General features: G+C 27.1%; 4 protein-coding genes across 4 annotated transcripts; all 4 read left to right on the forward strand.

Moving 5' to 3' along the window:
- Nucleotides 1-292: 292 nt before the first annotated feature.
- LOC145750476 (uncharacterized) lies at nucleotides 293-5,989 on the forward strand. The gene is made up of 13 exons (XM_082566518.1): nucleotides 293-509; nucleotides 766-851; nucleotides 1,204-1,408; nucleotides 1,927-2,019; nucleotides 2,179-2,255; nucleotides 2,424-2,497; nucleotides 2,664-2,712; nucleotides 3,203-3,386; nucleotides 3,807-3,951; nucleotides 4,204-4,423; nucleotides 4,755-4,973; nucleotides 5,172-5,219; nucleotides 5,620-5,989. The coding sequence occupies exons 1-13, from the start codon at nucleotides 410-412 to the stop codon at nucleotides 5,785-5,787; spliced, it is 1,668 nt and encodes a 555-aa protein (XP_082422644.1). The 5' UTR covers nucleotides 293-409; the 3' UTR covers nucleotides 5,788-5,989.
- Nucleotides 5,990-6,258: 269 nt separating this feature from the next.
- On the forward strand, nucleotides 6,259-12,201 carry LOC145749970 (acyl-protein thioesterase 1-like). Its single transcript, XM_082565871.1, has 10 exons — nucleotides 6,259-6,622; nucleotides 6,974-7,076; nucleotides 7,259-7,290; nucleotides 7,565-7,630; nucleotides 7,740-7,787; nucleotides 8,240-8,310; nucleotides 8,869-8,945; nucleotides 9,142-9,252; nucleotides 11,491-11,667; nucleotides 11,811-12,201. Exons 2-10 carry the CDS (start codon nucleotides 7,023-7,025, stop codon nucleotides 11,853-11,855), a joined length of 681 nt encoding a protein of 226 aa, XP_082421997.1. The 5' UTR covers nucleotides 6,259-6,622; nucleotides 6,974-7,022; the 3' UTR covers nucleotides 11,856-12,201.
- LOC145749522 (uncharacterized) lies at nucleotides 9,802-11,137 on the forward strand. Its single transcript, XM_082565308.1, has one exon. The coding sequence runs from the start codon at nucleotides 9,802-9,804 to the stop codon at nucleotides 11,056-11,058; it is 1,257 nt and encodes a 418-aa protein (XP_082421434.1). The 3' UTR covers nucleotides 11,059-11,137.
- A 551-nt stretch (nucleotides 12,202-12,752) lies between the features above and the next one.
- On the forward strand, nucleotides 12,753-24,539 carry LOC145749854 (lysosomal cholesterol signaling protein-like). The gene is made up of 20 exons (XM_082565727.1): nucleotides 12,753-12,959; nucleotides 13,462-13,686; nucleotides 13,901-14,024; nucleotides 14,262-14,329; nucleotides 14,539-14,695; nucleotides 15,095-15,250; nucleotides 15,461-15,686; nucleotides 18,657-18,812; nucleotides 19,220-19,303; nucleotides 19,529-19,591; nucleotides 19,948-20,057; nucleotides 20,325-20,451; nucleotides 20,566-20,701; nucleotides 21,159-21,310; nucleotides 21,714-21,871; nucleotides 22,085-22,222; nucleotides 22,547-22,668; nucleotides 22,994-23,116; nucleotides 23,421-23,556; nucleotides 24,048-24,539. Exons 1-20 carry the CDS (start codon nucleotides 12,827-12,829, stop codon nucleotides 24,241-24,243), a joined length of 2,790 nt encoding a protein of 929 aa, XP_082421853.1. The 5' UTR covers nucleotides 12,753-12,826; the 3' UTR covers nucleotides 24,244-24,539.
- Nucleotides 24,540-27,867: the final 3,328 nt, after the last annotated feature.

A 27,867-nucleotide genomic window follows, 5' to 3' on the forward strand; every position in this document is an offset into this window, starting at 1 on the left:
ACATAGACACACGGGAATAAACGTGTAGTTGTGTGAAAATAACAATTTTACCGCGAAATTGATATTGTAAATGATATAAAACGTTTACAATATTAATTACTCATAGTAAATATATTAAATAAATCTTAAACTTGAAGGTAATTTGTTAAGTTTTTTATTTAATATGTTTGTTTTAATTACAAAAGAAAATATAAATAGTGGCACTAGAATAAGAGTCGCGTTCCGGAACCGTGCCGGCTTGTGCCGCTTTTTATTACGAAGGGTCTTTCCCGATAATCTAGTTCACGTAGTTTAGTTTTTGATGCAAGTTGTTTTAAAGTTATTTTATAATTATTCTATATACTACTTTAATTGAATTTCTATAGTAATTTAGTTGTGGCAGTAAATAAAGTTTGCTTCAAGTTAAAATATGGTTTTAAAATCCTATTTTCACCCGCTGAAGACTTTGGAACAATTGAACAAGCAACGAAAATTACAATTATTTACTGATGTTACAGTATTGGTTGCAGGTAAGAAATTAGGAATCAACGTAATGTAAAACTCATATTTAAAACACATTTTTGTAAGCTTCTTGTGTATAAGAAATTGATTTAATTTTTTTAATACTTTGTATTGTTTTTGTATATTTTGTTATAATGTATATTTGTGTGTGTTTTGCTTTGATTAATTCTAAAAATCATGGATGTATTAGTAGTTAAAGTAGGATATTATTTTTCTAAAGAATTATATACAGTTTTTTGAACATGTATATATGTTATTTTAAAGGTGAAAAGTTTAATGCTCATAGAGCAATTCTAGCTGCAAACAGTCCAGTGTTTAAATCTGTTTTAGAAGATTCTTCATTATCCCAGGTTAAATTTGTTTTTTTATAGTTAAAATTAATTTTTGTTAAGTTGTATTAAAGTACTTATTTATACATAAGTTTTGTTCATTTGACTATGTTTAATGCGATATATTTAAATATCATAAGTTATAAGAAATTGTAAACCTAACAAAATAAGAAATAACAAAACTGTGCTGCAGTAAATAAAGCTGCAAACCAGGGAATATATTCAATGTTGCTATATAAGGTAAATTTGTGTAATCATCCATCTTTGCTTCATATCCCCCAGTTTATAATCATCTTATTATTTTTATCTTTAATTATTTGCTATTCTCTGGCTTTCTTTTTATAATATATATAATTTTTAATTTCATTTTCAGGAAACATTGCCAAGTATTAATCTAGACGGGGTCGAAGCTTCTTATTTTTCTGTTCTTCTTGATTTTATTTACACATCAAAGCTTGAAATTAATTCAAATAATGTTGATCAAGTATTGGCAACTTCATCTTTTCTACAAGTGGGTTCGGTGGTCGACCTTTGCACCAAATTTAAAGAAATAAAACCAGAAAAAGACCAATTGAGTGGTAATATTTTAATTTAAACTGTCTTATTTCTGACCTTGTTTTAGGCAAAATTCTACTTAAGTTAATTTTAGAAAAAAAGATGTGTCGTATATAAAAAAATGTGTTGATTATACCGGCAGCGTGGTGTAGTGGTAAGAACACTTATTACACCACACATGAGGTTGCGGGTTCAATCCCCATTGCTTTCATGCTGTAGCGCCCTTGAGTAAAGCGCTATAAACGGTATGAATTTGAGTAATGCGCCAACACTTAATCACCAGCACAATTATCTGGCAATTATAATCTATATAATATCCCAAACTGCCACAGGCAACTCGAGACTGGATTGGAGTAACTGATGTTACTCTATGTTTAAGTCGCGCATTTGACTTTTCCACATCGAGGATAAAGATATATACAAAAAAAAAATAAATGAAAAATAAATTAAAATATATTTTCACATTATGTCATAATTTATTTTGTTTGCCGCATTTATTAGCATAGTAATTAATATATTTGTATTTGTGTTTCACTATCAGCTAAGCCCAATTCTCAGTTGATTAAAAATGAAAAGAAGGAACAAATTAAAGTTGTGGAAAGCATACAAGAAAAAAATAACAACAACACTAAAAGTAAAAAAATCACTTAGCACTAAATATACCTAATTGTTTTTAGCTATTTGCTTTCTATTTTAAAGTTAATAAATGTATATACATATTCTTATAAAAAATGACTTTTTATTTTTTATCCCTTGTATAATACTTTAACCCCTTTTATTTAATTATGTACAGTCCCCAATTCTAAAGAATCTGAAATTTTGGATGAAACAAATGAAATGAATATTGAAACAATTACTGACAAAACACAGGTAGTTCAAATTGTTGAAAAAATTATGAGTTTGTGCTGGTCGTAAAATATATATATATTTATTTATTTTTTAAATTTTTTGAAATAACTTTGTGGTGTTAAAAAAAGTACAAGTGTCAAAAATTATTTTGCTTGTTTGTATACCCTTGATTTTTTGTTTGGTACTTAGATTGAAATAGAAGTGTTGTCAGAAGACGGAGAATATTCAGAAGATCAATCTAAAATTGAGGAGTCAGAAAACAGGTAATTTTTACTAATTTCTAATATATATTATAAGACAAAAGCCTAATTAAAATTGAAAATTTTGTTATTGTTCATTTTAATGAGAAAGGCTTTTAATTTTTGGGCCTATGATAATGTAAAATGTTTATTTTAAACATAAATCCTGTTCTTAATTTATGTCTTACAGAAATTCTGATTCAGAGATGTCAAAGGAAAGCAATTTAACAAACAACAAGGTTTGACAAATTTAAAAAAAAATTTTTATTAAATTTATAGTGACTTAACATAGAACGTTTAAATATTAAAAACCTTCTGTACTGGTAATCACAGATTATTTTAAACAAATTAGTAAAGTTTCCTGCAAAACTTAAGTCATTTTTTATTAGATTGCATTTAAACCGGCATCGTGGTGTAGTCGTCACAACACTTTCCTACCGTACACAAGGTCCTAGGTTTGATCCCCAGTGATCTCTTGCTGTGGCACCCTTGAGTAAGGTGTTATAAACGGTACAAACTCCTGCTGAGCCAGCACTTAATCAGCAGCATAATTATCAGACAATTATGATCTATAATATCCCAAACTGCCACAGGCAACTTGAGACTGGGTCGGAGTAACTGATGTTACTCTATGTTAAGGTTGCGCATTTGACCTACCCACATCAAGGATAAAAATATATATAAATTGTAAAATTTTCGAGAAAAAAAATTAAATTTTTTTAATATAAGAAAAGAGGCCGAAAAACGATGAATCGTGTTGAATGTCCAGTGTGTGGAAAAGAAGTGACAGAGAACAAATTTCAAATACATCTAAGTACTCACACTGGGGAAAACCCCTTTACGAGGTGTGCCTCATGTGGAAAAAGTTTTGCAAATGTTTACAATTTGAAAATTCATGAACGAACTCATACAGGTAAGAAGTAACAAATATTTATTATATTTTAAAATCAATTTTTATTTTTTCTCTTTTGAAGTAAATAAAAAGTGATTAATATATTTTAAAATTTAGCTTTTAAAAATTAATTCTAGCAGTCTAGCATTATTTTTCCATTCAAATATCTAAAATAGTCTTATTTGCTATATTTAAAAATGACGATACACATTCAATTATTAAAATTTAAAAATATATTTAAACCACCTAAAAATTTAAACATATTTATCCGCTTTACTGTTACATCTTATGAGCCTTAAAATGCCTTCTTAGTGTGGGGGTAAATATTTAGGGCAGATATTGGTTGAGAGTTGCAACCTTATCACAAAAGTTAGTATGCAGCCAATGGGGCTGGCATCTGACTAGTAGCAAGAAAACATATTTAATACTATTTATTGACAGGTGAAAGGCCTTATAAATGTTTGAAATGCAACAAAACTTTTTCTGATCCATCATCACTTTCCAAACATAAACTCTGGCATGCTGGAACGAAAAACAAAGTTTGTAAAGTTTGTGAACGAAGATTTTCAACAATTTCTCAAGTTCGGTAAGATTTTTAAATTAAATTAATCTTAATAATTTTTTTTTTTTTAAAAGAGGTACTGGGTTTTATACCAACAGTTTAATAAATTGGTGTTTTTTAAAACTGACTGATTGTATAAATTTGATGCATTAAGAATATTGCAATTTAAAATTAATATGAATGGCATTTTTTTTTTACTTTAATAAATACCATTATATAACTTTACAAAAATAGTATCAGTTTTGGAAACATAAACATCTTATAATTTTTCCATAGAGATCATATGCGTACCCACACAGGTGAACGTCCATTTTCTTGTTCGATCTGCAGCAAAACTTTTGGGTACAAATGTGACTTGATGAGACACACTCGTGACCACACAGGGGATTTGTTTGGCCCGTGTCATCACTGCGGAAGAACTTTTAACCACCGCGGGAACTATAAAGCTCATTTACGAGGCCTGGAAAAAAATTCAAAAACAGCAACAGCAAATTTGGTATGCAAATTTGTCTAAAAAGTCTCTTCTATTTTTTATCAATAAATAGGTTAGTTTTTAAAAAAAAACTATTTAATAAAAACCAAAAGATGCAAAACATTAGGAAAAAGAGGTTAGGGGTCATACTAAGTGCTTTTGCTAATTATGAATGACTCTTATTAAACTCTAAATTTACATATCCTTAATGTGGGATTTCTCATCACAAATTTTTATTATTTTATTTTTACCAATATGCTTTGTTAAAAGTTTTAATGATAAACACTGAATTAAATTTATTTAGCGATACCCAAATTTAAACGAAGCTAAATTTAATTTTTTTTTAATAATTTAGTCAAACCCAACAACACCCACCACAATCCAAGGTCCTAATGTTTATTTTGTGCCTGATGTTTCTAAAAACAACAGCGACACAGCAGTTGTGACATCACAATCTAACGATTCATCAACCATTTTAAAAATGGATGACCTTGCACATTTAGTGTCACAAGGTCATAAGATAGAGGTCATGATCAACGGAAAATTATTGGTCAAGCAATCGCCTCAACTCCAGGTTAAATATGAATTTGAAAATTTTTTTTTTTTTTTAATTTATAAATTATTTTTATTATTTTCTATTTTAGTTTAATGAGGTATTTAACTTTAAAAGAGTTTAAATCGATTTTGTTATGCTATTTTTTACTTGTTTATTTTTTTTAAAAATTGTTATAAATTATTTACTAAACTTTCCAAATTTAAAAATATTTTTTAGCTTGAGATTAAGGATAGTAATGATGAAATTACAATACCAGATAATGAGGTAGGACGAAATTAACATAAACATCATTTGTATAATCTAATTATATATTTTAATAATTTTAACTGTTATTTTTTATTAATTTATATATTTATTCATCCTTGATGTGGTAAGGTCGACTTTACGACCTAAACATAAGAGTAACATCAGTTACTCCATCCCAGTTGCTTTGGCAGTTTGGGATAATATAGATTTTAATTACCCCTATGTTTAAGTTGCTAATTAAGTGGTGGTCCAGCAAAAGTTCATGTCATTTATAGCGCCTTACTTAGGACGCTACAGCATAAGAGCAGTGGGGATTAAACCCAGGACTTCATGTAGTGAAGTCAAGTGTTATGACCACCTCATTTGATTAATTATGTGAATTTAAATACCACCAATTTTTAACCTTGCAATTTTTTAGCAACTGCTGACCATTGATGATCATTCCACTCTTATGCACTTACCGAATGAAGTCATCGAAATGCCGAATGACGTCATGAACGTTGATGATGACGTCATGAATGTACGGAAAGATGAAGAGTCGTTGGTAATTGTTGACCAAATAATGGACGTCAAGTATTCTAGTTAACACAAAGTTTTGCTCTTTTTTACACATTTTATTTAACTAGTTAAGGTATTGGAATTTATTTTAAATATGTTGTGGTGCTTTGTATTTCAATTATCAAATTGGCTGCTTTAGTAAGTTATTTCTGTTGTATTATGTTTTCTCTTTTTACAATTGTGTAAAATAAATTTCCTTTTGAATAGGTAAACTCAATCATATTAAATGTGTTTAGTTTGTCGTTATTATATGAAATATTTTTAGCTACAAAATTTGGTTGTGTGTAATTAGACACTAGGCTTCATCTAAAATCCTTACATGTGCTATGGAGTTTTTACTGCTACTACTACTACTACTACTACTGTACCCCGCTATAACCAACAGTGACACCATTTCCGTTATTACTGCTATTAACAAGAATTAGAACATGGCAGGATAAGTTAGTTGTATAGGTAAGTTAAAATTAATAACGGAAGTAGTATTGGTAGTAATATTTGGTAACGAGAAGTATTGGTAAGAACGTTGGCTTGTTATCATTAGTATAAAAGTTTAAATTCTTCACCTAAATGTTATAAAAATAAAACAATTAAACTGCTCACGCTATTATAAAGTAGGCATAACAGAAGTTGATTGTGTTGCCTTTAACACAGCGAAAGGGGACAATAAAAATAGGTTTTGTACGGTGACACGTTTAGTTACAACCCTTCTTGTTATTAGAGTATAGTAATTACAAAAAGATTGTGACAAGTTTTACAACGTGTTCCTAACGTAAAAATAACAAAAAAGCGTTAAAACTGGGTAAGTTTGGGTGGTTTATTGTGTTGGTTGCTGCTGTTTTTTCAGTCTACTTCATCAACTGTTGGTAAGTTAAAATTATTGGTAAGAAATAAAAATGTTGACTTGGTAAAGTCTTTTTTGAGTCATATCACATGCTCACTCTCGTTGTCTTGCTTTTTTAATTAAATAAATGCAAACGTAAGCATTAAAAACAGTCTTAATTGTTGTTATAAGATGTACTATCAATAAACAATATGATACACATTAGACCCATATTTGCTTAACAAAGTTTTCGGTGAATTAAATCAAAAATTTTGTGTTTAAAAGTTAAATAACAAAACAGTAAAATTTTTTTTTGTAAAAAAAGTTTGTGGTAATATTTAAGTTAGAATATATAACAGGTATTGGTTACTTTTATTTTTTATTGTCTTATTAGGTTATCTTTAAAATCTGCTTCTTCTTTAAGTAATATTACTGCAGAAAAAATGTCAGTTGCTCCAAACTTTGTAATAAAATCTACAGTGAAAGCAACGGCCACAGTAAGAAAATTAAAAATATATAAACAGTCTAGCAAAATTAATTCAAACTATTCTTTTTTGTTAAATAATAAAATAAAACATTTGTTTTAAAAAACATTTTTGTTTACATATGGCTTAAATTAAATTTTATTTAAAAAATGTTTTGTGAACATTTAACTAAAAATGGAAAAATTTTGGTGTAGGTGATTTTTCTACATGGCTTGGGAGATAGTGGGTAACTAAATTACTTTGTTTATTTGTTATACCATTTAACCTATAGCCTATACAGTTAATTAACTGTAATATTAAAAACCAAATAATTCAACTTTGTAAATTAACTTTAAAAATAAATGTAATAGGCCTATATAATTAATATGTAAATAAATTTAATGGCTCCATACAAATTAGCATAAACCTACTTAAAAGGAAAATTTATTTTACTCATATTGTTAAACTAGTAAAGCTTAAAAAATAACATAATATTAATTTATTAAAAATTATTTTTTTAGTGCTGGTTGGTATCATGGATTTGATGACTTGAAAAAACCTCACATTCGTTATATCTTTCCCAATGCGTAAGTATTTTTGTCTTTAAATTTTTATTTAATTTAGTAACACCATTTTTATGCAGCAAATTTTGTATAAAATCAATAGCTAAGACTTTGTAATAATATTGTTTTACAGGGCTGCTATTCCGGTGACTTTAAATAATGGATTTGTTATGCCAGCTTGGTAAGTAAATATATGCAATTTAATTGTTACCAAAATTTAAGGTATATAAATAGTATTCATTAAAGAAATGTGTAAAAATGTGTATAAAATTAATGATATTTATTAAAGGCAGCGTGGTGTAGTGATAAGAACTCTTGCTACACCACACATGAGGTCATGGGTTCAATCCCCACTGATCTCATGCTGTAGCGCCCTTGAGTAAGGCGCTATAAACGGTATGAACTCCTGCTGAGCCAGCACTTAATCAGTAGCATAATTACCGGGCAATTATAGTCTCTATAATATCCCAAACTGCCACAGGCAACTCGAGACTGGGTCGGAGTAACTTATGTTACTCTATGTTTAAGTCGCGCATTCGACTTTCCCACATCGAGGATAAAGATATATACAAAAAAAAAAAAGGGGGGGGTGTGAACATACTAAATGTTTATTTAAAAAACAAAATTTTTTAGGTATGATCTAAAAGGGTTAGATCCAAATGCTGAAGAAGATATAAATGGTATCAAAAAAGCTGCAGAGAGAGGTGAAAAATTTAAAATAAAAAGCAAGATATCAGGGGCCAAAATTTATGCATATAAATATATTTATTAATGACAAAAATGGTTTAAAAATAGTAAAAAAGGCTTATTATATATTTATGTATTTACCAAAATTAGGGGTTCAACCTAGTCTTAAGCAGCCTTTCTAGTATTGTCCTTTGTCCTCTCCAGGCTTTGTCCTTGGTCCTCTCTTTCTAGTATTGCCCCTGTGTCTTTTTTAATTGTCCTTTTTACCCAACGTATTATTCTGTTTTGCATATAAAATAATATGTAAATATGTGTGATTAAAAATAATATGTAAATATGAAGTTCACATTTCAAGTGGAAAACTTTTGAATTTGATACACTGCACTTCTGCAGTTCTAAATTTAGGCTAGCAAGCAGTGATAAATCGGTAAAGGCCTATTCAATTTCATTTCCTGTGTTATGCCGAAGGAAAATTGTAGGATTAAAATAACGAGCACGCTGTCTTAACTTCATAAAGTTGCCATGCTGCACATATTCATTTCTTTTTAACCATTAAATTTTTTTTGATTTTGTAGTTCGGGAACTAATAAAAAAGGAAAAAGAGGAATTTAATATTCCAAGTGAAAGAATAATTATTGGGGGTTTTTCAATGGTGAGTTAATTTAACATTTAAAAAAAACAAAACTGGTGTGCTGCCCATAGGCCTTTAAATATACCATGTATTGAATTTAAATCTAAAATAATTTTTTTTTGCTTTGTCAATGTTTGTTTATAATAATAGTAGTTTTTCAATATTTATGTATTTTATTTAAAAAAAATGTTGTATGTCATTTAAACATTTTTACCAGGGTGGTTCTCTTGCTTTGTTCACTGGGTTGACACATTCTGAAAAATTGGGAGGAATCATTGCCCTAAGTTCTTGGCTTCCATTAAACAAAAAGTTTACCAATCCAAATGATGTAAGTATTCACATACAAATAAGATAATTTAACTTATTTATTGTTTCTAGGTATACATATTTTTTTCTATATATAGATATATGTATTTTATTAATTTTTGTATGAAATGCATTATATTCTTAGTTTAATTTGTGATTATAATTAGCCTAAACACAGTAAATTAGTCTTAAATTAAAATTCTTTAAAAAAAAAAAAAATATACAGAAATTTTAATTTTAAGAGATATTAGAAAACTTTCTGGACTACACAGGAAAAGCATGTGTCTTCTTTAATTAAACTGCTTATCAATATGCTCAATTTCCTTTGTAGGAAATGTAAAATTTGTATTCAATTTGTTTAAAAATACAGGCATAACATAAGTGTGGGTGGATAGCTTTTTGGTTAATTTTAAGTTAGATTAAAAAAAGCTAGAGGAGATATTATTAACAGCTAACTATTGCTACAAATATTAGGTAGCTTTGTGGAAATGTAGTTTGAACTCAGGAATTTAATATTCATTACAGGTATAAAAAAATCTGTATTACACTTTAAACCCATATTTTGTTAACCATGAATGCATTGAATGATTTTGAGGTTAATGGAAAAACTTTTCCTGGAAACTATAATCTAGATGTCGGAGCACCAGGCCCAAAACAGCTCAAGAAGGTTTTAGGTTATCTTCAAGCTGCTTCAAAGAGGTTGCAAGCTAGGGACAGACTAGAGGAAACTTTACAGTATGGGTGTGTCACTGGGGGCTACCAAGTTCGATCAGAGATAGCTTCGTTTTTAAGTCGACAATATGGTGAAATTGTTGAAAAAGATGACATTTTCGTTACGGCTGGAGCGTCTTTAGGTCTTTCCTTTTTGATGACTCATTTTTTTGGAAATAAGTTCACCATCTTCTGTGAGGATACAACCTATCCGGTGTTTGCAATCAACAGCAAAGTAGATAAGTTGATGATTCCAGTACCTATTAAACTAGAGAATGATGGACTGGATTTAAACGAGCTGGAAGATAAGTGTGAAAAGTTAGATAAGGTGTCATTGACGGATCACTTTCCATTTCAAGCAGCTGTTTATGTTATCACAACATATCAAAACCCAACAGGAATTTGTTATTCACCAGAAAAGTGCAAAAGGTTAGTAGAATTGGCTCGCAAATATGACCTACTCATTATAGTGGATGATGTCTATAACATATTGACTTACACACCAAGTGTTGATCACCCTAGTGTATTTGAATATCCACCTTATCGGCTATTTCAGTATGATGATAAAACTGATGCAGATTACAAGGGAAATGTTGTATCGAATGGATCTTTTTCGAAAATAATGGCACCTGGCTTAAGAATGGGATGGTACGAAGCACCTCAGCGAGTAATAGAATCTCTTAAAAATTCTTACTTTATTAGCAGTAATTCTGGACAGAGTTGTTATGTTTCTTACATTGTTGGTGAGGCTCTTAAAAGTGGAGATATTGATGATTTTGTCCAAAGCCTTAGAGTTAAATACAGTAAGCGAACGAGCACGGTTATTGAGATTGTCGAAAAAAAATTGGGAAAAATGGGAGTGACCATTTCTCATCCTGATGGTGGTTACTTTCTTTGGTTGAAACTCCCTGAAAATGTCAAGTCGGCGGAAGTACTTAAAGAAGCAAAGCAGGATAAAGTTACCTTTGTCAAAGGTGAATTGGCCTCGCTTTGTGGAGACTTTAAAAACTTCATTCGCTTGTCTATTGCCTTTTATGAAATGGATGATCTAGTGACTGGAGTCAACATGTTATGTTCAATTATCAAGCAAGTTATCATCAACAAAAATGAAATTTAGATTGCTCTTATTGACAACAACTTTTGTTTTTTTAAAAATATACATTTATACTCAGATAAAGTTTACTGCAAATTTATCTTTAATAATATTTTACCATATTTGTATTGTGTATTATAATGTTTTAAATACATTTAATAAAGAATATCGCACATAACAAATTTTTTCTTAAGCAATCTAAGTTGGTACAAACAAAACCTGCCGAAAGTTAGTTAAAACAGAGGAAAAAAGTATATAAGTTGTATAAGATTTAGCCACAAAGATTTAATAATCTAAATTATAAAAAAACAAAGTTTTAGTTTAATATGTAAAACAATAAACTAATTTCTGCAGAAAGTTCTACTATTTATAATAAAAAATTGTAAAGTGTCTTAGGACATTGATTGACACTACTCTCATAAAATATGCTAAGTTAAAACTTTTTCTTATTCTTAGGGTGAATATTCACTTATCAATCAAAAATGTCCAATATTTCAAGGACATGGGGAGGCAGACCCAATGGTTGCTCCAATGTTTGGGCAAATGACAAATACCATTTTAAAAGGTGCACGAACGAACCTCGAAACCAACATTAAACTTTACCCAGGAGTGGGTCATTCATCTTGTGATTTGGTAAGTTTTAAGATAAAGGAACTAGAATAATAAGGATATGAAAGGCTTTTTTACAAAACTATTATCTTGGTTAAACTTTTGTAGTATTTTTTTTTACTCTATTTTCATTTTCTTTGTTTACTTAATATTTTTATATTTATTAGGAAATGGATGATGTTAAAAATTTTATTGACAAATGTCTTCCATAAAAGACAATAGAAGGCTTCTCAATATTGTGAAAATCCACTTTGCTTGAATTACTGCTTTAGAATTTTCAATTTTTAGTTGTGTATATTAATAAAATTTCATTGTAATATATTCTACATTAGAATAATCAATTTTAAATTCAATTTTTAAAACTTTTTTGTTACTTTTATATAATTTTTGCATAGAACCATCAAACGTTTTTAAATCGAACTAAAACTGTAATTTTACTTTTATATTTCACTCGATTTCTGTTTTTTTAGTAAGTAAGTTCACAAGGTTCTTGAAAAGGAAACTTTCAATATATTTGTGTAATATTTTAACTTGAATAAAATCAACTGTAGCCTAATCTAGTTGGAATAATGTTTGTCCTTTTGCTAAGCATATAATACCTAGTATATCCTAAAAGTAAATTACAGTTGATTGTTAATTAAAGTATAATCAGTAACAAAAAGGTTTTATTTTGGTTAATCAAGTTATTATGTTTCAGTATAGCTTGGGAAATGCTTAAAATAATATTTGCCCATGGTCTGTTTTTACAACCAAAGCAAAATACAAATATTTAATTTTATAACAGTGCTTTAATAAATAAATGTGAGTAATTACTTTAACAATGTTTCTTAAAAATTGTTGAAATGTTGCTTAAACGAAGGTTTTATCCTATATTATCGAAAACCATTTTTCTGGGCGAAAATATTCCAAAAATCTGAACTTAAAAACGACATTTATTAAAATTTAGGGCGATATTTTTTTAAAATAAAAGCACAGTTTGCACAGATTTATTATAAAATATCTCAGTAACCCTATCTTTCATAACTTGTTGGCTTACTTTTTTAGTTAGTATCCGGTTAAGTAAAACAGCTGTTTTTGACATCACGTTTTGTATTTTAAAAATATGGTTTCATAATAAAAAGCGGTAGTACAATCAGATTACAGTATTTAATTAAACCGCGTAGTTTAGTAATTTAGACTAGGAATGGCCACTGAAGAATTCAGCAATCTTTTTTCGGCCTTATTTAATTGTTTTTTAATTATTTTGTTCGGTTATGGAGCCGGGAGATTTAATCTTATAAACTCGACCCAAGGTCATGGAATTTCAACTTTTATCGGTAAGTATACTTCTTTATATATTATTGTATAGTATCAAAAAATGCAAACGTTTTTTAAATCGGCCATGTGGTGTAGTTGTCAGAACACTAGGGTTCACTACATAAGGCCGTGGGTTCAATCCCCACTGCCCTCATGCCGTAGCGCCCCTAAGTTAATCTCTATAAAATGATATAAACTTCTGCACACTCAACACTTAATTAGCAGCTTATATTTCGAGTAATTAATTATAAATCTATAATATTTCAAACTGCCAAAGGTAACTCGAACTAGGTCGGGGTAACTGATGTTACTCTATGTTCAGGTCATGTAGTTGAACTTGCCATATGAGTAAATAAATATTTGAATAACAAAAAAATTCAATAAAGTAAGTACTGCGTAGATTATGACTATTTAGTTTCAAGAGACATGCAACAAATTAAAAAGGTAAAAACCACTCACCAAAAAAGTTATGGTCTGTGATTTACAGTGGTATTTGTTAATACAAATATTTTCAATTTTTAGGGGTATTTTCACTGCCGGCCTTGCTATTTAAAAGCATGGTAGAATTAAAACTAGATGTAGTGAATTGGCCTTTTCTGCTTTCCATTCTTCTAGCAAAAGCAACTGTATTTATCACTGTGATTATCTTAACTTTATTAATTTCGAGAAAATCTATTTTGGGTAGTGCTGCTTTGTTTGCGATTTTTGCTACTCAGAGCAATGACTTTGCTCTTGGTTATCCAATAGGTAAGTTAAGTTTGAATTTTTTGGGTATGAAATGAAAAAGAAAATTAAAATTTTTTAACAAGGTGTTTTAAGTACTACATATGAGAAGAGGTTTATGTAATAATGATTTTGTGAAAATGAATTGGTTTTTTTTTTTTTTTTCTTTGATTAAATCAGCATTTAGATAATGTATATACATGTTTTATATTTTAAAAGTAAAATTTTTTTTATATAGTTAAAGTATTGTATGGTTCAACACATCCCGAATTACTTCAATACATTTATCTTATTGCTCCAATATCACTTTTAATTCTTAACCCTATCGGATTTCTACTGTTGGAAATTGATAAACAAAAAAGGTTTAATATATATATTTATATATTTTTGACAATGCTAAAGTGTGATTTGAAAAAAGGTTTTAATATTTTGTGCAACCTTATATTAAATAAAGGGATAAAAATAATTGTTAAAAAAACATTAAAAAAAATTAATCAATAGATCAATTTGTTATCACAAAAATGACATTCAAATCACATTTAAATTTCTATTAAATAAAGGATGTAAGTAATATAATAGGATTCAAATTATTAATGTAGGTTGCAAATTGAATCCAGGATTATAGAAGAGGAAATTAATTCTTCATGTCAGCAATGTACTTCATCAGGTAACCAATATATGTTTTATGAATTATGTTAATATGGATTTTATTGTTTTATCAAAAAAAAGGAAAAAATTTTAACTAAATAAACTAATTAAACCAATGTTTAACCATATGCTTATCTGTATTAAATATCTTATTTTAAAAATGTTTGATAAGGTATCAAGTATATACAATTAGTATAAATTTTTTGTTTCTTAATGTTTTTATTTTAGGGATATGTTCGAATAGTAATGTTCTCATACAAACAAATGAAAATCTGGTTTTAAATTCAAAAAAAAAGTTAATTATCCGGGTTGTAAAAGGTCTTTTATTTAATCCCATTGTCTTCATGGTGTTTCTGGGATTGGCTTTTCATTTTATATTTAAAGGGTAAGTTTTTTTATTTTTTTTTGAAAAAATTTTTTAGTAAATCAATTAAAAAATTGAAGTTAAAAATTAAATATATGGCTAATTGAATTAATATGATTTACATACACAGACTTGTTTTGTCAAATTTGTTGTAATACAATCTGACAAGCTTTTTTACATGAAATTTACATGTTTGTTCGTGAAGGCAATTCACATTATTTTAAATTATTCCCACAGGCTGCAATTTAAAAGCTTTAGTATAGTTTTAATTTGCAACTACTTTTTGCTTTTAGTAATTTTCCCACACACCACACATAGCAGTCATATTAATTTAATCCTCTAAATTTAACATACATGAACACACACATTATGTCTACCTAGTTAAATAAAAGCCTTTATATTTACACTTAAATTTTTTAGGGTTATTCCAGGGTTATTAACTGAGGTACTATCAATGTTAAGTAGTGCTTTCTCGGGAGCTGCTTTGTTTTACCTAGGTCTTAGTATGGTAGGAAAAGTGGCCAACCAAACAGGAATTGGAATTCTTATACCTATTGCACTAATTGCAGCAAAAATGTGAGTTATTTTACTTGGTTGGCGGACCGTTTTTCTTTATATAAAATACAATAAGAAAAGCCTAGTTAAAATCCAAAATTGTATTCATTTTGTTTTGTGAATTCAATAGTTTTAAAAATATGGTCCTTTTTCTAAATAGTCTCACAAAATAAAAAAAAGTTAAAACAATTTAGAATGAAAACTAAAAAAAATTTGTTATAATTTCTACAGCTTACTTTTGCCAATTCTTGCCCGCCAATACACAGTTGCTTTATCTAATGTATTTGGCCATCAAGATTTTGTAGTAACAGCAAGTTTAAATACAACAACACAACATGTACATACAAATGGAACATACACTAATATTTTAGCAAATTATGGGTTTGTGTACGGTACTTTTCCGACAGCTCCCTCTGTTATTATTTATGCTGCAAAATATGGACTTGAAACTGATAAGGTTAACTTAAAAAAAATATTTTATTAGCTTCAAAACTTACAGTATTTTTGTAATCAAAAATTTTTTTTCTCCAGGCTATACTCCCTTTTTTATTTAAATTTTTTATTTTTGTGATAAAGTATAATAAGCAGTGAAGTGTAGTGATCAAAATGGTTGACTTCACTACATAAGGCTCTGGGTTCGAATCCCACTACTCTTATGCTGTAGTGCCATTAAGTAAGGTGCTTTAAACGGGGACCAGAAGCTTCGGCCGTGAGAAGCTTCGGCCAGAAGGTTCGGCCTGCAAAAAACGCGGGGGGTCGGTGACGAAACTGCCGCGTAAAATGTCAGTTTAAGACCATATTTTACCGATATTCAAAATAAAATTTGACAAAAAGTATAATACATAAAAAAAATTTAATAAGTTGTTACGATAAATATATATGTTAGTTTTTAGAATATTTATTTTTTTTAAAATTTTTGTTCCAAAAATGTATTTTTAAAACGGATTAAAGACGGGCGCTTATGGCCTGCATAGTTTTTCATCTAACTGCGGGAAGTCCACGACGTAAAGCCCGCGTTTGATGTTAACGTAAGACCGTATTTTATCGAAATTCAAAATAAAATTTGACAAAAAGTATAATATATAAAAAAATTTTAATTGGTTGTTACGTTAATGACATACGTTAGTTTTTAGAATATTTATTTTTTTTAAGATTTATGTTACAAAAACTAATTTTAAAACGGATTAAAGACAAGTGCTTTAGGTCTTCAAAATTTTACGACGAATCGCTCTCGGCCTGCGAAATTTTTCATTAAACTGTTTCATTAAACAGTCTGCAACGTAAAGCCCGCGTATACCTTTAGTGCAAGGCCATATTTTACCAATATTCAAAATGAAATTTGGCAAAAAGTACAATAGTTAAAAAAGTTTTAACCTGTTGTTAAGATAAATATATATGATAATTTTTGGAATATTTATTTTTTTTAAAATTTTGTTCTCGAAAACGTAAATTTGAAACGCATTAAAGACGGACGCTTTTGAGGTCAAAATTTCGTGCTAGCGTACATCCAATTGATTTTAAACTTATATTATCAGGTTATTAGTTTAGGTTATTAGTTTTCAACATTTAAAAATTGTTTTTAATAAATCAAATTTTGGTATTTGTAAATTAGATTTTTTTTGTTAATTAATTTTAAGTTTTAGGTTTTTTTAAAACAAATTTGTTTTTTTGTAAATAAAGTTTGTTTTTTGTTAAGTAATTGAATTTTTTTTAAATTAAATTTTGGTTTATGTTAAACAAATTAAGGATTTTTTGTTTGTTTTTACTTTAAATAAATTAGGAGTTTTCGGTTTGCTATTTGGCACCAATTTTAAAAAGTAAAGCTGGTATAAGCTGAATTTTTAGTTTATTCTAAATTATAAACTAAAGTTTAAAACTAGTGTTTATTAATAAACTAAAGTTTATAGCTGGGGTTAATTGATAAACTAAAAATTGAATCTGGGGGTAAATAATAAACTTAAGTTTGAATCCGGGGGTTAATAATGAACTGTATTTTAAATTTGGGGCTGTTTATTGAAAAAACTTGGGATTTGATAACATTGTTTATGTTGTTGGGGCTAAATAATAAACTAAAGTTTTAAACTAGGGGTAGTTAATAAACTATAGTTTGAATCGGGGGTAAATATTGCTTTGTATTTTAAATCTTGGGCTGTATATTAAATAAACTTGGATTTTTTATATAGTGAATTGAGTACAAAAGCGTAAAAAAAAGTTGTTTATCTTTTAAATAGTTGTTTTAAAGCAATTTATTTTTTTCCTAAAATTTTATGCTTATGTGTTTGTTATGGTTTTATTTTTTAGAAATGTGTTTTATTTCAGTAGGATTGAAATTATAATTAAACTTTTTCGTAATTTCGTTTTAAATATTGATAATATAAGTTTAAAATCAATGGGATGTACGCTAGCACGAATTTTTTACCTCAAAAGCGTCCGTCTTTAATGCGTTTCAAAATTACGTTTTCGAAAAAAAAAAAAAATAAATATTTCAAAAATTATCATATATATTTATCTTAACAACAGGTAAAAACTTTTTTAACTATTGTACTTTTTGCCAAATTTTATTTTGAATATTGATAAAATATGGTTCTGCGTTAAAAGTATACGCGGGCTTTACGTTGCAGACTCCCCGCAGTTTAATGAAAAATTTCGCAGGCCGATAGCGATTCGTCGTAAAATTTTGAAGGCCTAAAGCACTTGTGTTTAATCCGTTTTAAAATTAGTTTTTGAAACATAAATCTTAAAAAAAATAAATATTCTAAAAACTAACGTATGTCATTAACGTAACAACCAATTAAAATTTTTTTATATATTATACTTTTTGTCAAATTTTATTTTGAATTTCGATAAAATACGGTCTTTAACATCAAACGTTAACATCAAACGCGGGCTTTACGTCGTGGACTTCCCGCAGTTAGATGAAAAACTATGCAGGCCATAAGCGCCCGTCTTTAATCCGTTTTAAAAATACATTTTTGGAACAAAAATTTAAAAAAAAATAAATATTCTAAAAACTAACATATATATTTATCGTAACAACTTATTAAATTTTTTTTATGTATTATACTTTTTGTCAAATTTTATTTTGAATATCGGTAAAATATGGTCTTAAACTGACATTTTACGCGGCAGTTTCGTCACCGACCCCCCGCGTTTTTTGCAGGCCGAACCTTCTGGCCGAAGCTTCTCACGGCCGAAGCTTCTCACGGCCGAAGCTTCTGGCAACCCTTTAAACAGTGTAAACTCCTGCTTAGCCATAACTTAATCAGCAGCTTAACTATTGGGCAATTGTAATCAATAATATTCTAAACTGCCAATAGCAACTTGAGGCTGGGTTGGGGTAACTGATGTTACTCTATGTTTAGGTCGTAAAGTTAACCTTCCCACACCGAGGATAAATATTTATAAAAAATAAAAACATTTTTTATAGCTGGCAACTGGTATGGTGGTATGCACTATTTTATCTGCACCAATAATGTACGTAAGTGCATGGTCACTTACAATACCCCACATGAGAGAAAATTATTACAAGTCTCAAGTTGTGGTGACTGACAGAGACATCAGCATTATTGGATTTCTATGTGCAGTGAGTTTTCTTTAATTTTTTTGTTAATAAAATATTTGGTAAAACTTTTTTTTTCACTTGTCATTATAGCATTTTATTTTAAATTTTTTTTTATAACTTAACTTGGGTTTATTATTTGTTCATTACAGAATAAGATGTGTAAATTTTATAAAATGTTGTTGCAATTTTATTAAAATTCAGTACCTAGTAAAACATGTGTTAAAATATTTTTTTTTGAAATTATATTGTTCTACAAAATTTTCTACACTTAAGTTTCTAATTTTGTTTAACTAAATAAAAAATATAATTTACTTAAAAACAGTAGCAACAGTAATGCAAAGTTGCATGTTTACGGCATTTGAAATAATTTGTTTTTTGCAAAAAAGTAAAAAATTTATATTTAAATTTAATATTTTATTTATAAACAGATGTGGTGCATCGCTTTGTTTTTGTTAAGTAAAAAATACAAGAGAGTTCCTCATTTCATTACACTTGCCCTTACTATTGCAATGGTAAGTAAAATAACAAGGATATTTATTTTTTTAAATTTTAATTTTAGAAAATGCCAATTTTAGTTTTTATGTTTATGTACTTAAATCCATTAACCATTTAGTATTTCTATTGCAAAAAAGGTTATATTTGTCATATATATTATAAAGCATATATATATATTTTGAATTTGTTTAATTGTATTATTCAAGGTTTAATTCTATAAAAAATATTTAAATTATTTTTAGCTGATTTGTGCAATTTTTACGGTTGTCATAGATACCACACATATACAAGCCTATACTGAAAAGGTGAATCTTTTTAAAAAAAAATTTTTGTATTTTGTTATTACAGCAAGTTAAATGTTTAGCAACAATGTGTGGGTTGTAATATTGTGTCACCTTTGGCTTGAGTCATAGCTTTTTGGGCTTGGTATAATAAATATGACTCACAAATGCATTAACACATAAACAGAAATAATGATAAGTTAATTTTCATAAAGTATCCCATATAAATTTGTAAAAAAGGTCAATTGGAATATTAAATGAAAAAAAATGAATTGTGGTTATTTTTAAATTGCAAATTTTTTTTTTTAATGGCAATGTATTATTTTTTATCATTATTCTTAAAAACTGAATTTATTTTAAATATTTCTAAAAATTTTTAGGTTATTTTGTTTGCAATATTTTACTGTGGTGTTAATATAACTCGAACGTTATCTTCCTCACTTGCCATATCAATAGTTATACTCAAATATAAGGGAGAAAAAACTGTTTGGTAAGTCACCTTATTTCTTGTAACAATATAAATTTAAAATAGATATTTAAAAATAGGTATTTATCACTATTGATATAAATATACCTAAAACTTGTAGGTATATACGAATATTTACCTATTTTTAACACAATGTTATTACGAAAAGTCATTTTTTAATTTGAATTTTAAGGTATATATTGGTAGACACAGTTTTGCCTTAAATGTATATAGTTTGATACTTAAGAAACTTCATGTTTTGCCTTTAAAATTTATGTTATATTTTTTCAGGAAATTTGGTTGGTTATTTATTGGAGTTCCAGTTCTATTTTCCATAGTTATAACATTGATAGTGGTTTTATTAGGGAAAAATGATGGGAAATTACTAAATCCTGTGTTTCTTTTTGGCCAATTACAGGTTGGTAAATGTTTTTTTTATTGTTGTTGTAAAATTTAAAAAACTTTGAAGAAATCAATTTAATAACTTTACAAACATAAAATTTAAAAAGTTCTTGAAATTTTTTATTTTTAGGATATTATCTCATTTACAATTCTAATCATTACAACACTTACAACAATAATATGTCTAATTATATTGTTTCGCTTTCCAAATGTTTTTGAAGATGCCCCAATTCCACATTACTATAGCTTGCTTGATAGCAACTCAGGTAAAACTAAAACTTCTTTTTTTAGGTACTTCTTTGTTTGGTACTTTTTAAGAAATTATTAAAATATTAATTTAAGCAATATGTGTAAATAAAAGTCTAGTGGACAATGTAGGCATATGTATGTATTTTATTTTATAGGCCTTTTAAATAAAAAAAAAAACTTCGTTTCGGGCGGCATGGGTAAATATTTATGTTTAGATTGGAAGTTGCAACTTTGTTTTAACAATTAAAATACAGCTTGTAGAGCGGCAATCGACAACTTTTTTATAAAAATAAATTAGTTATTATTTAAAAATTTTGTTCCAAAAGTTGAACTATTTACATATGTAGGAATTAATTAGGATTTTACCATTTTATCTAACTTAGAAAAGTTATAAATTATTGTATTAATGAAATTAAAATTCTTTAAAAGCTAAGAATTTAAATTTTATATTTGCACTGGTAAAAAATTAAACAGAGGCATCTGAGGACACAATCCCACTTACTGACAATGACATAAGTTCTGAAAATTCAACAAGTGATGAAGGAGATGTAGAAGTGGTTGTGCAATCCTCACAAATAACTCGTCACATTATCCTACTTTTATTTCTTTGTCTTTCCATGATAATTGTAAGTTGGTTTATTTTTATTTTAAATTAGAAAAAAAATTTTTTTCCATGCTCGCTGAATTTTTTTATTTTTTTCTAAAAATGTTAATAATTTTATATTTTTGCACTTCTTTTGTGAAAATTGTATTTTAAAAAGACAGATACTTTAAATAAAAAGACTTTTTTGTATATGTTTTTGACTATTGGTTTTGGTCTGTTATTTTATGCTTTTCGTTCTAGTGAATAAATAATGTTAAATTTTTATTTAGTATTTATTATTAGATTTTTGATCCTGGTTTTGTTTTTGTTTACAAAACTTTATATGTTAAGTTAGACTGACTATTTTTTAGAGTATAATAAGATAGGGCCTAAACAATGCTTGAATTGCCCATTAATACTTCAACTTGTTTAATATTTGTTGGCAGGGAGTTATGTTAACAGGATGGAGGTTAATGTCACCACAATCAGGAGTGTTTTTCGAAATATCGTTCCTGGACAGTGTGTTCAACTTTGGTCAAGCCTTCTTTGTGTTTGTTTTATTTGGGTTGGACTCTGAGCTTATTATAGACCCTTTTATGAAAACGTGGGTTCATGTTTTTACACAGTATTTTACTTTAAGTTTTTTTATCTTGATTGCGTCTTATTTGATTGTTTTAATAAATTATTTTTATAAATTGTAGCTTTTAGTAGGATTTTTAATTATCTGTGTGTATATTAAACAGTTGTATTGACGAAAAATTACCAAAAAAATTTTTTTTAGGTTTTAACTTCAAATTTATATTTAAATTTTTTTTAGATTAAGAAAACTTTGTTGTGGTAAAGATTTACTACAAATACCTTTAAATGAGGTAGATAAAGAGGTGTTGAAAAATTGTTACGTTTTTACCAAACATCATTTGGAAAAATGTAAAAGAGATTTGCTCCATACAGAAAGGTAAACTATTTTGTACAAATTAAACTCTTAGTAAAAGCCTAAACCTAAAGAAATTAAAATATTTTTTAAAGTAAACTTATACTTTTTTGGATTTTTAATAAATTAATTTTTTTGTCATAGTTTTAACATACATAAAAATGCAAAAAAAATGATGTTAATAATATATACCTAAAACTGTTTTTATCATTTATAAATTTTTACTGTTTTGTTCAACGTTACGTTTTTTTTCATTTTTTTCATATATAGTAAATTAATTTGACTCAAAAGTTTTGTGCTTTATCTTGTTAAGAGTTGCATAAATTTATTGTTTAATTAACCGAACAGACATGGAATAAGAACTTACAGAAATGTTCTGAGAGGTAGTGATTTATGTTGTTGGTTGGTTGAAGTCGGCTTGGTAAAAGACAGAAGGGAGGCTGTGCAGTACGGAAAACAGCTTATGTTAGGTATGGGTTTGTTGGTTTGTTTAGAGTTTTTAGTGAATGATTTGATTCAAAAGGATTGAATTGCTGATCATTTTTATTTAAAAATTTTTTTTTTTAATTTTTTTTTTTTTTTTAACTCTACACCAAATGTTTGCTTATGGTAATTTACCTGAAAAAATATGTTTTTACTATTTAAAATTATACATACATAATTTTTTGTTTAATAAGATTAAAACTACATGTAAATAATAACATAACATTTTGTTGCAGTTGTGTTTTATTAAAATATTCTTCTTAAAAAAATAACTTTTAGTTTATCTTAAAACTTAATAAATATTTGCTTTAGGTCGTGTATTGATACATGTAAAGAAACAGCATTACTTTTATGACAACAATTATTTGTACAAGTTTGAAACAAAGGAAGAAAGACTGAACACTGGGCTGCCTAGTTCTCTTTCCAAACAAATAGGTAAGGTCAAGTCATTTTTTAAAATTTTTTTATTTAAAAAGCTAAACATTTGAAATAAAAAATTTAAATTTGTTTTTGCGTTAATACTATTTTTATTTAGTATTTTAAATTTTTATAATATATATTTGTGATGTCACTGTTTAGACTTAAAAAAATTTTTATTAAGAATATATTAATTTTTAATTTATTTTTATACTATTATCGGTAAGCTTAATTTTTAGCAATACCTAAATCTAGTTATTTTTATAAATAAATCATACATTGAAAAAAAACTGACGCTGACGCGAAATATTTAACATTACAGGTAAAAAGGACAATAGAAGTAGTAATACAGAAGGATGTAGAAGGCTTCAAACTCCTTGTTTTAGTTTTGAAAGATATTTAACTGATCGGGATATTAATGAGTTTATGGTTGCTAGTCCGAGAAGAAATAGAACAGGGTAAGTTTAAAGAAACAAACATTTTATTTATTTATATTGTTATAGTGAGCCAAAGTACTTAAATCTAGTAATTGTGTTTAGTTTTTTTTTTTTTATGACAGAATCCAAAATTTTTTGACTATAATATTTATTTTAAGCTTTAAAATTTATATGGTTGTAGCATGGTGTGTTGGTTTAATCACTGCTTGTTAAATCCTTTGGTTCTAAGTTTGATGCCTTGAGTAAGGTGCTATAAAAAAAAGTGAATTAAATATCAGGCAATTTTATTTTATTCAATAATATCTTAAAATTGCCAAATTCAACTTGGGACAAAAATGTTTAGTTTGAATTTGACTTTCTCACATTGAGGATAAAATATATTAAAAAAAAAGGTTTGACACTTCTTTTTCTATTTTTTATTCTACTTTTAAATTAATATTTATTCTTGTTTTTATAAAATATATTTTTTAATAATTTTTAAAATATGGTAAAATTAATTTTATGTTTTATAGTATTGTTCATAACCATTCAAGTAATAAACCAACAACCAGTTCTGACAATTTATTAACCAGTGATATCGAACAGTGTCAACAAACACTCGATAGAGCCACTAATTCATTAGTATCAGGCTCTAGTGCTCCTCGTGTGGTTAAAGCGTTGGTGCGTCCAAAAACAATGGATACTGAAACTTCACTGTTAGATTGGTAAAATTCCAAAAAAAAATTTAAAATATTTTGCAAAAACTGAAAAAAATACTGCCTGAGATATAAGATAGTTTTGTACTTAAACTAGTATTAGTAAAAAAAGTAATTCAATTTTTACAAAGTATTTTTAAATAATTTTCATTTTTAATTATGCTTAAATTGTAATTTTAGCCTAATTTTATTTATTAAGATTGTCAACAAAAAACAACTAGTAGTTGTTTTTTTATTATGTACATATATGTAAAAAATAGTATTCTAGAAATGGCTCTGTGATATTTTAAACACTGTATAAACTTATGTATTATAAATGTGTGTTTTGGGGTATTGTTTGGTTCCTATTTTTTTTTTTTTTTATTCAAAATTTTGTCATTATTGGTCCTATTCTACAATAACTTTAGGTTCTAAATTTTGTTTTCATAAAGCAATAAATAAACATGTTAAGACTTTTAACAAAATATTTTGTTTTGCACTTAAATATTTTTTACTTTTAGTGGTTTCTAAATTAGTTTTTGTGTTTTTTTTCGTTATGCAGTAATGCTTTGGTGTTGCCTATTTTATACGTATTTAACACATTTTAAACCAAAATAGTATATTTGTAAAATGACTTTTATATTATGCATCTTTTAACTTGGGCAACTGAGTATTTTCAAATAATAATTTTGTGTCTTCAGTTTTTTGCGTATTTTTTTCGACTAAAAACACAACAGCTATATATTACGTACACATTTTTGTTATGGGGTGTTTTTTAACTCATGTTTTAAATAACTTTACTGGTAGACTGTTGTATTTTTTTGGGCTTCGTTAAAATTATGTTTTCTTTTAATATATTGCTATTTGAATTTAAGTTTTGTAAAATAATTAATAAAACGCTTCTATAGTTGTATATATTTTAGAGTTATTTAAATAGAAAAATGAAAGATAAATTAGGTTAAAGCGTATGCAGATTTTTAGATATTTTATGATATTTAGAATTGTTTATTTAGGTGCCTTTTAGTATCACGAATTTGAGATCCTGAAAACAACAATTTTTTTTTTTTCTTATATTTCAAATTTACTATATAATGTTTACTTTTTATAAAACAGGTAAAATCATCTTTTAAACCAAAAAATATGTTATACGGGCAGTAAATTAGAATCCAACGCTGTAAAGACTTTGGCCTTACGCAAAGTTGATATATAATGGTAAGTTTGTAGGCAATTTATCAAATTTTGTTTTGAGATGGTCTACGTGGTGATGCGCTAATTGTTAACAAACAATAGATACAAAAACTTTTATTAGTTTCTAGTGCGCTAGTGTGGCTAACCGGTCATGGCGTCGGACTACGAGCCGAAGGTTTCGAGTTCGAGCCGCACCAACGTCACACATTTCGCCCTTGAGCCCGTTAGTTAGGTGAATTCACATCAAATAAAACGCTAAATTTCGAGTTTTGAAATTTAACAAAACTTTGGTAAATATGTCGTAACTTTATTAAATATTGATATTTTTTATACATACACTAATAAGGTAAATGCGTTTTAATTGGTATAAATAAAAATTTAATTTAAAAATTTAAATTTTTTGAAAAAAATTTTGACCAATGTTATATGGTACCAATATAGGTCAAGTGAGGTCAACTTAGACAAATAAAAAATATCTCCAACTTAGTTTTATTTAAAAATTAGCAAAAAATGCTTCTTTAAAGTTAGTTAGTAAACGTATTTTAAAAATATTATTTCAAAATATTAATATCCATAAAAGTTATGAACATATATGACGTCACAGACTCAAACGACGTCAGAATTAGTGAAACTAAAAATTCGATCTAACTTTTTTGTTTTTGAATATTTTTGCAAATTTCTTTTATACGTATTTAAGTTTAACCAATGCGCTTGTAATCAGACCATAAATTTTGAATTTTGAGATTTGGCGATTTTTATGAAATATGCTCATAACTTTTATGAATATTAATATTTTGAAATAATATTTTTAAAATACGTTTATTAGGCCCCTGCAGGTATTTTGGTAAATTTAAATTAAAATTTGAAAAAAAATTTTTTTAATTTTTATTTAAAACTATATATGTATATGACGACACAGGGTCACATGACGTCAGAATTAGTGAAACTAAAAATTCGATCTAACTTTTTTGTTTTTGAATATTTTTGCAAATTTCTTTAATACGTATTAAATTCATACCGATGAGCTTTTAATCAGACCATGTATTTTGATTTTTAAGATTTGGCGATTTTTATGAAATATGTTCATAACTTTTATGAATATTAATATTTTGAAATAATATTTTTAAAATACGTTTATTAGGCCCCTGCAGGTATTTTGGTAAATTTAAATTAAAATTTGAAAAAAAAAATTTTTAATTTTTATTTAAAACTATATATGTATATGACGACACAGGGTCACATGACGTCAGAATTAGTGAAACTAAAAATTCGATCTAACTTTTTTGTTTTTGAATATTTTTGCAAATTTCTTTAATACGTATTAAATTCATACCAATGAGCTTTTAATCAGACCATGTATTTTGATTTTTAAGATTTGGCGATTTTTATGAAATATGTTCATAACTTTTATGAATATTAATATTTTAAGATAATATTTTTAAAATACGTTTATTAGGCCCCTGCAGGTATTTTGTTAAAGTTAAATTAAAATTTGAAAAAAAAAAAATTTAATTTTTATTCAAAACTATACATGTATATGACGTCACAGACTCACCTGACGTCAGAATTAGTGAAACTAAAAATTCGATCTAACTTTTTTGTGTTTGAATATTTTTGCAAATTTATTTAATACGTATTTAAGTTTAACCAATGCGCTTGTAATCAGACCATAAATTTTGAATTTTGAGATTTGGCGATTTTTATGAAATATGCTCATAACTTTTATGAATATTAATATTTTGAAATAATATTTTTAAAATACGTTTATTAGGCCCCTGCAGGTATTTTGGTAAAGTTTAATTAAAATTTGAAAAATAAATTTTTTTAATTTTTATTCAAAACTATACATGTATATGACGACACAGGGTCACATGACGTCAGAATTAGTGAAACTAAAAATTCGATCGAACTTTTTTGTTTTTGAATATTTTTGCAAATTTCTTTTATACGTATTTAAGTTTAACCAATGCGCTTGTAATCAGACCATGTATTTTGAATTTTGAGATTTGGCAATTTTTATGAAATATGCTCATAACTTTTATGAATATTAATATTTTGAAATAATATTTTTAAAATACGTTTATTAGGCCCCTGCAGGTATTTTGGTAAATTTAAATTAAAATTTGAAAGAAAAAATTTTTAATTTTTATTTAAAACTATATATGTATATGACGACACAGGGTCACATGACGTCAGAATTAGTGAAACTAAAAATTCGATCTAACTTTTTTGTTTTTGAATATTTTTGCAAATTTCTTTAATACGTATTAAATTCATACCAATGAGCTTTTAATCAGACCATGTATTTTGATTTTTAAGATTTGGCGATTTTTATGAAATATGCTCATAACTTTTATGGATATTAATATTTTAAGATAATATTTTTAAAATACGTTTATTACGCCCCTGCAGGTATTTTGGTAAAGTTTATTTAAAATTTGAAAAAATATTTTTTTTAATTTTTATTCAA

This window comes from Corella eumyota, chromosome 4 (assembly GCF_963082875.1).
Source record: "Corella eumyota chromosome 4, kaCorEumy4.1, whole genome shotgun sequence".
In the NCBI taxonomy this organism is placed as follows: domain Eukaryota; kingdom Metazoa; phylum Chordata; class Ascidiacea; order Phlebobranchia; family Corellidae; genus Corella; species Corella eumyota.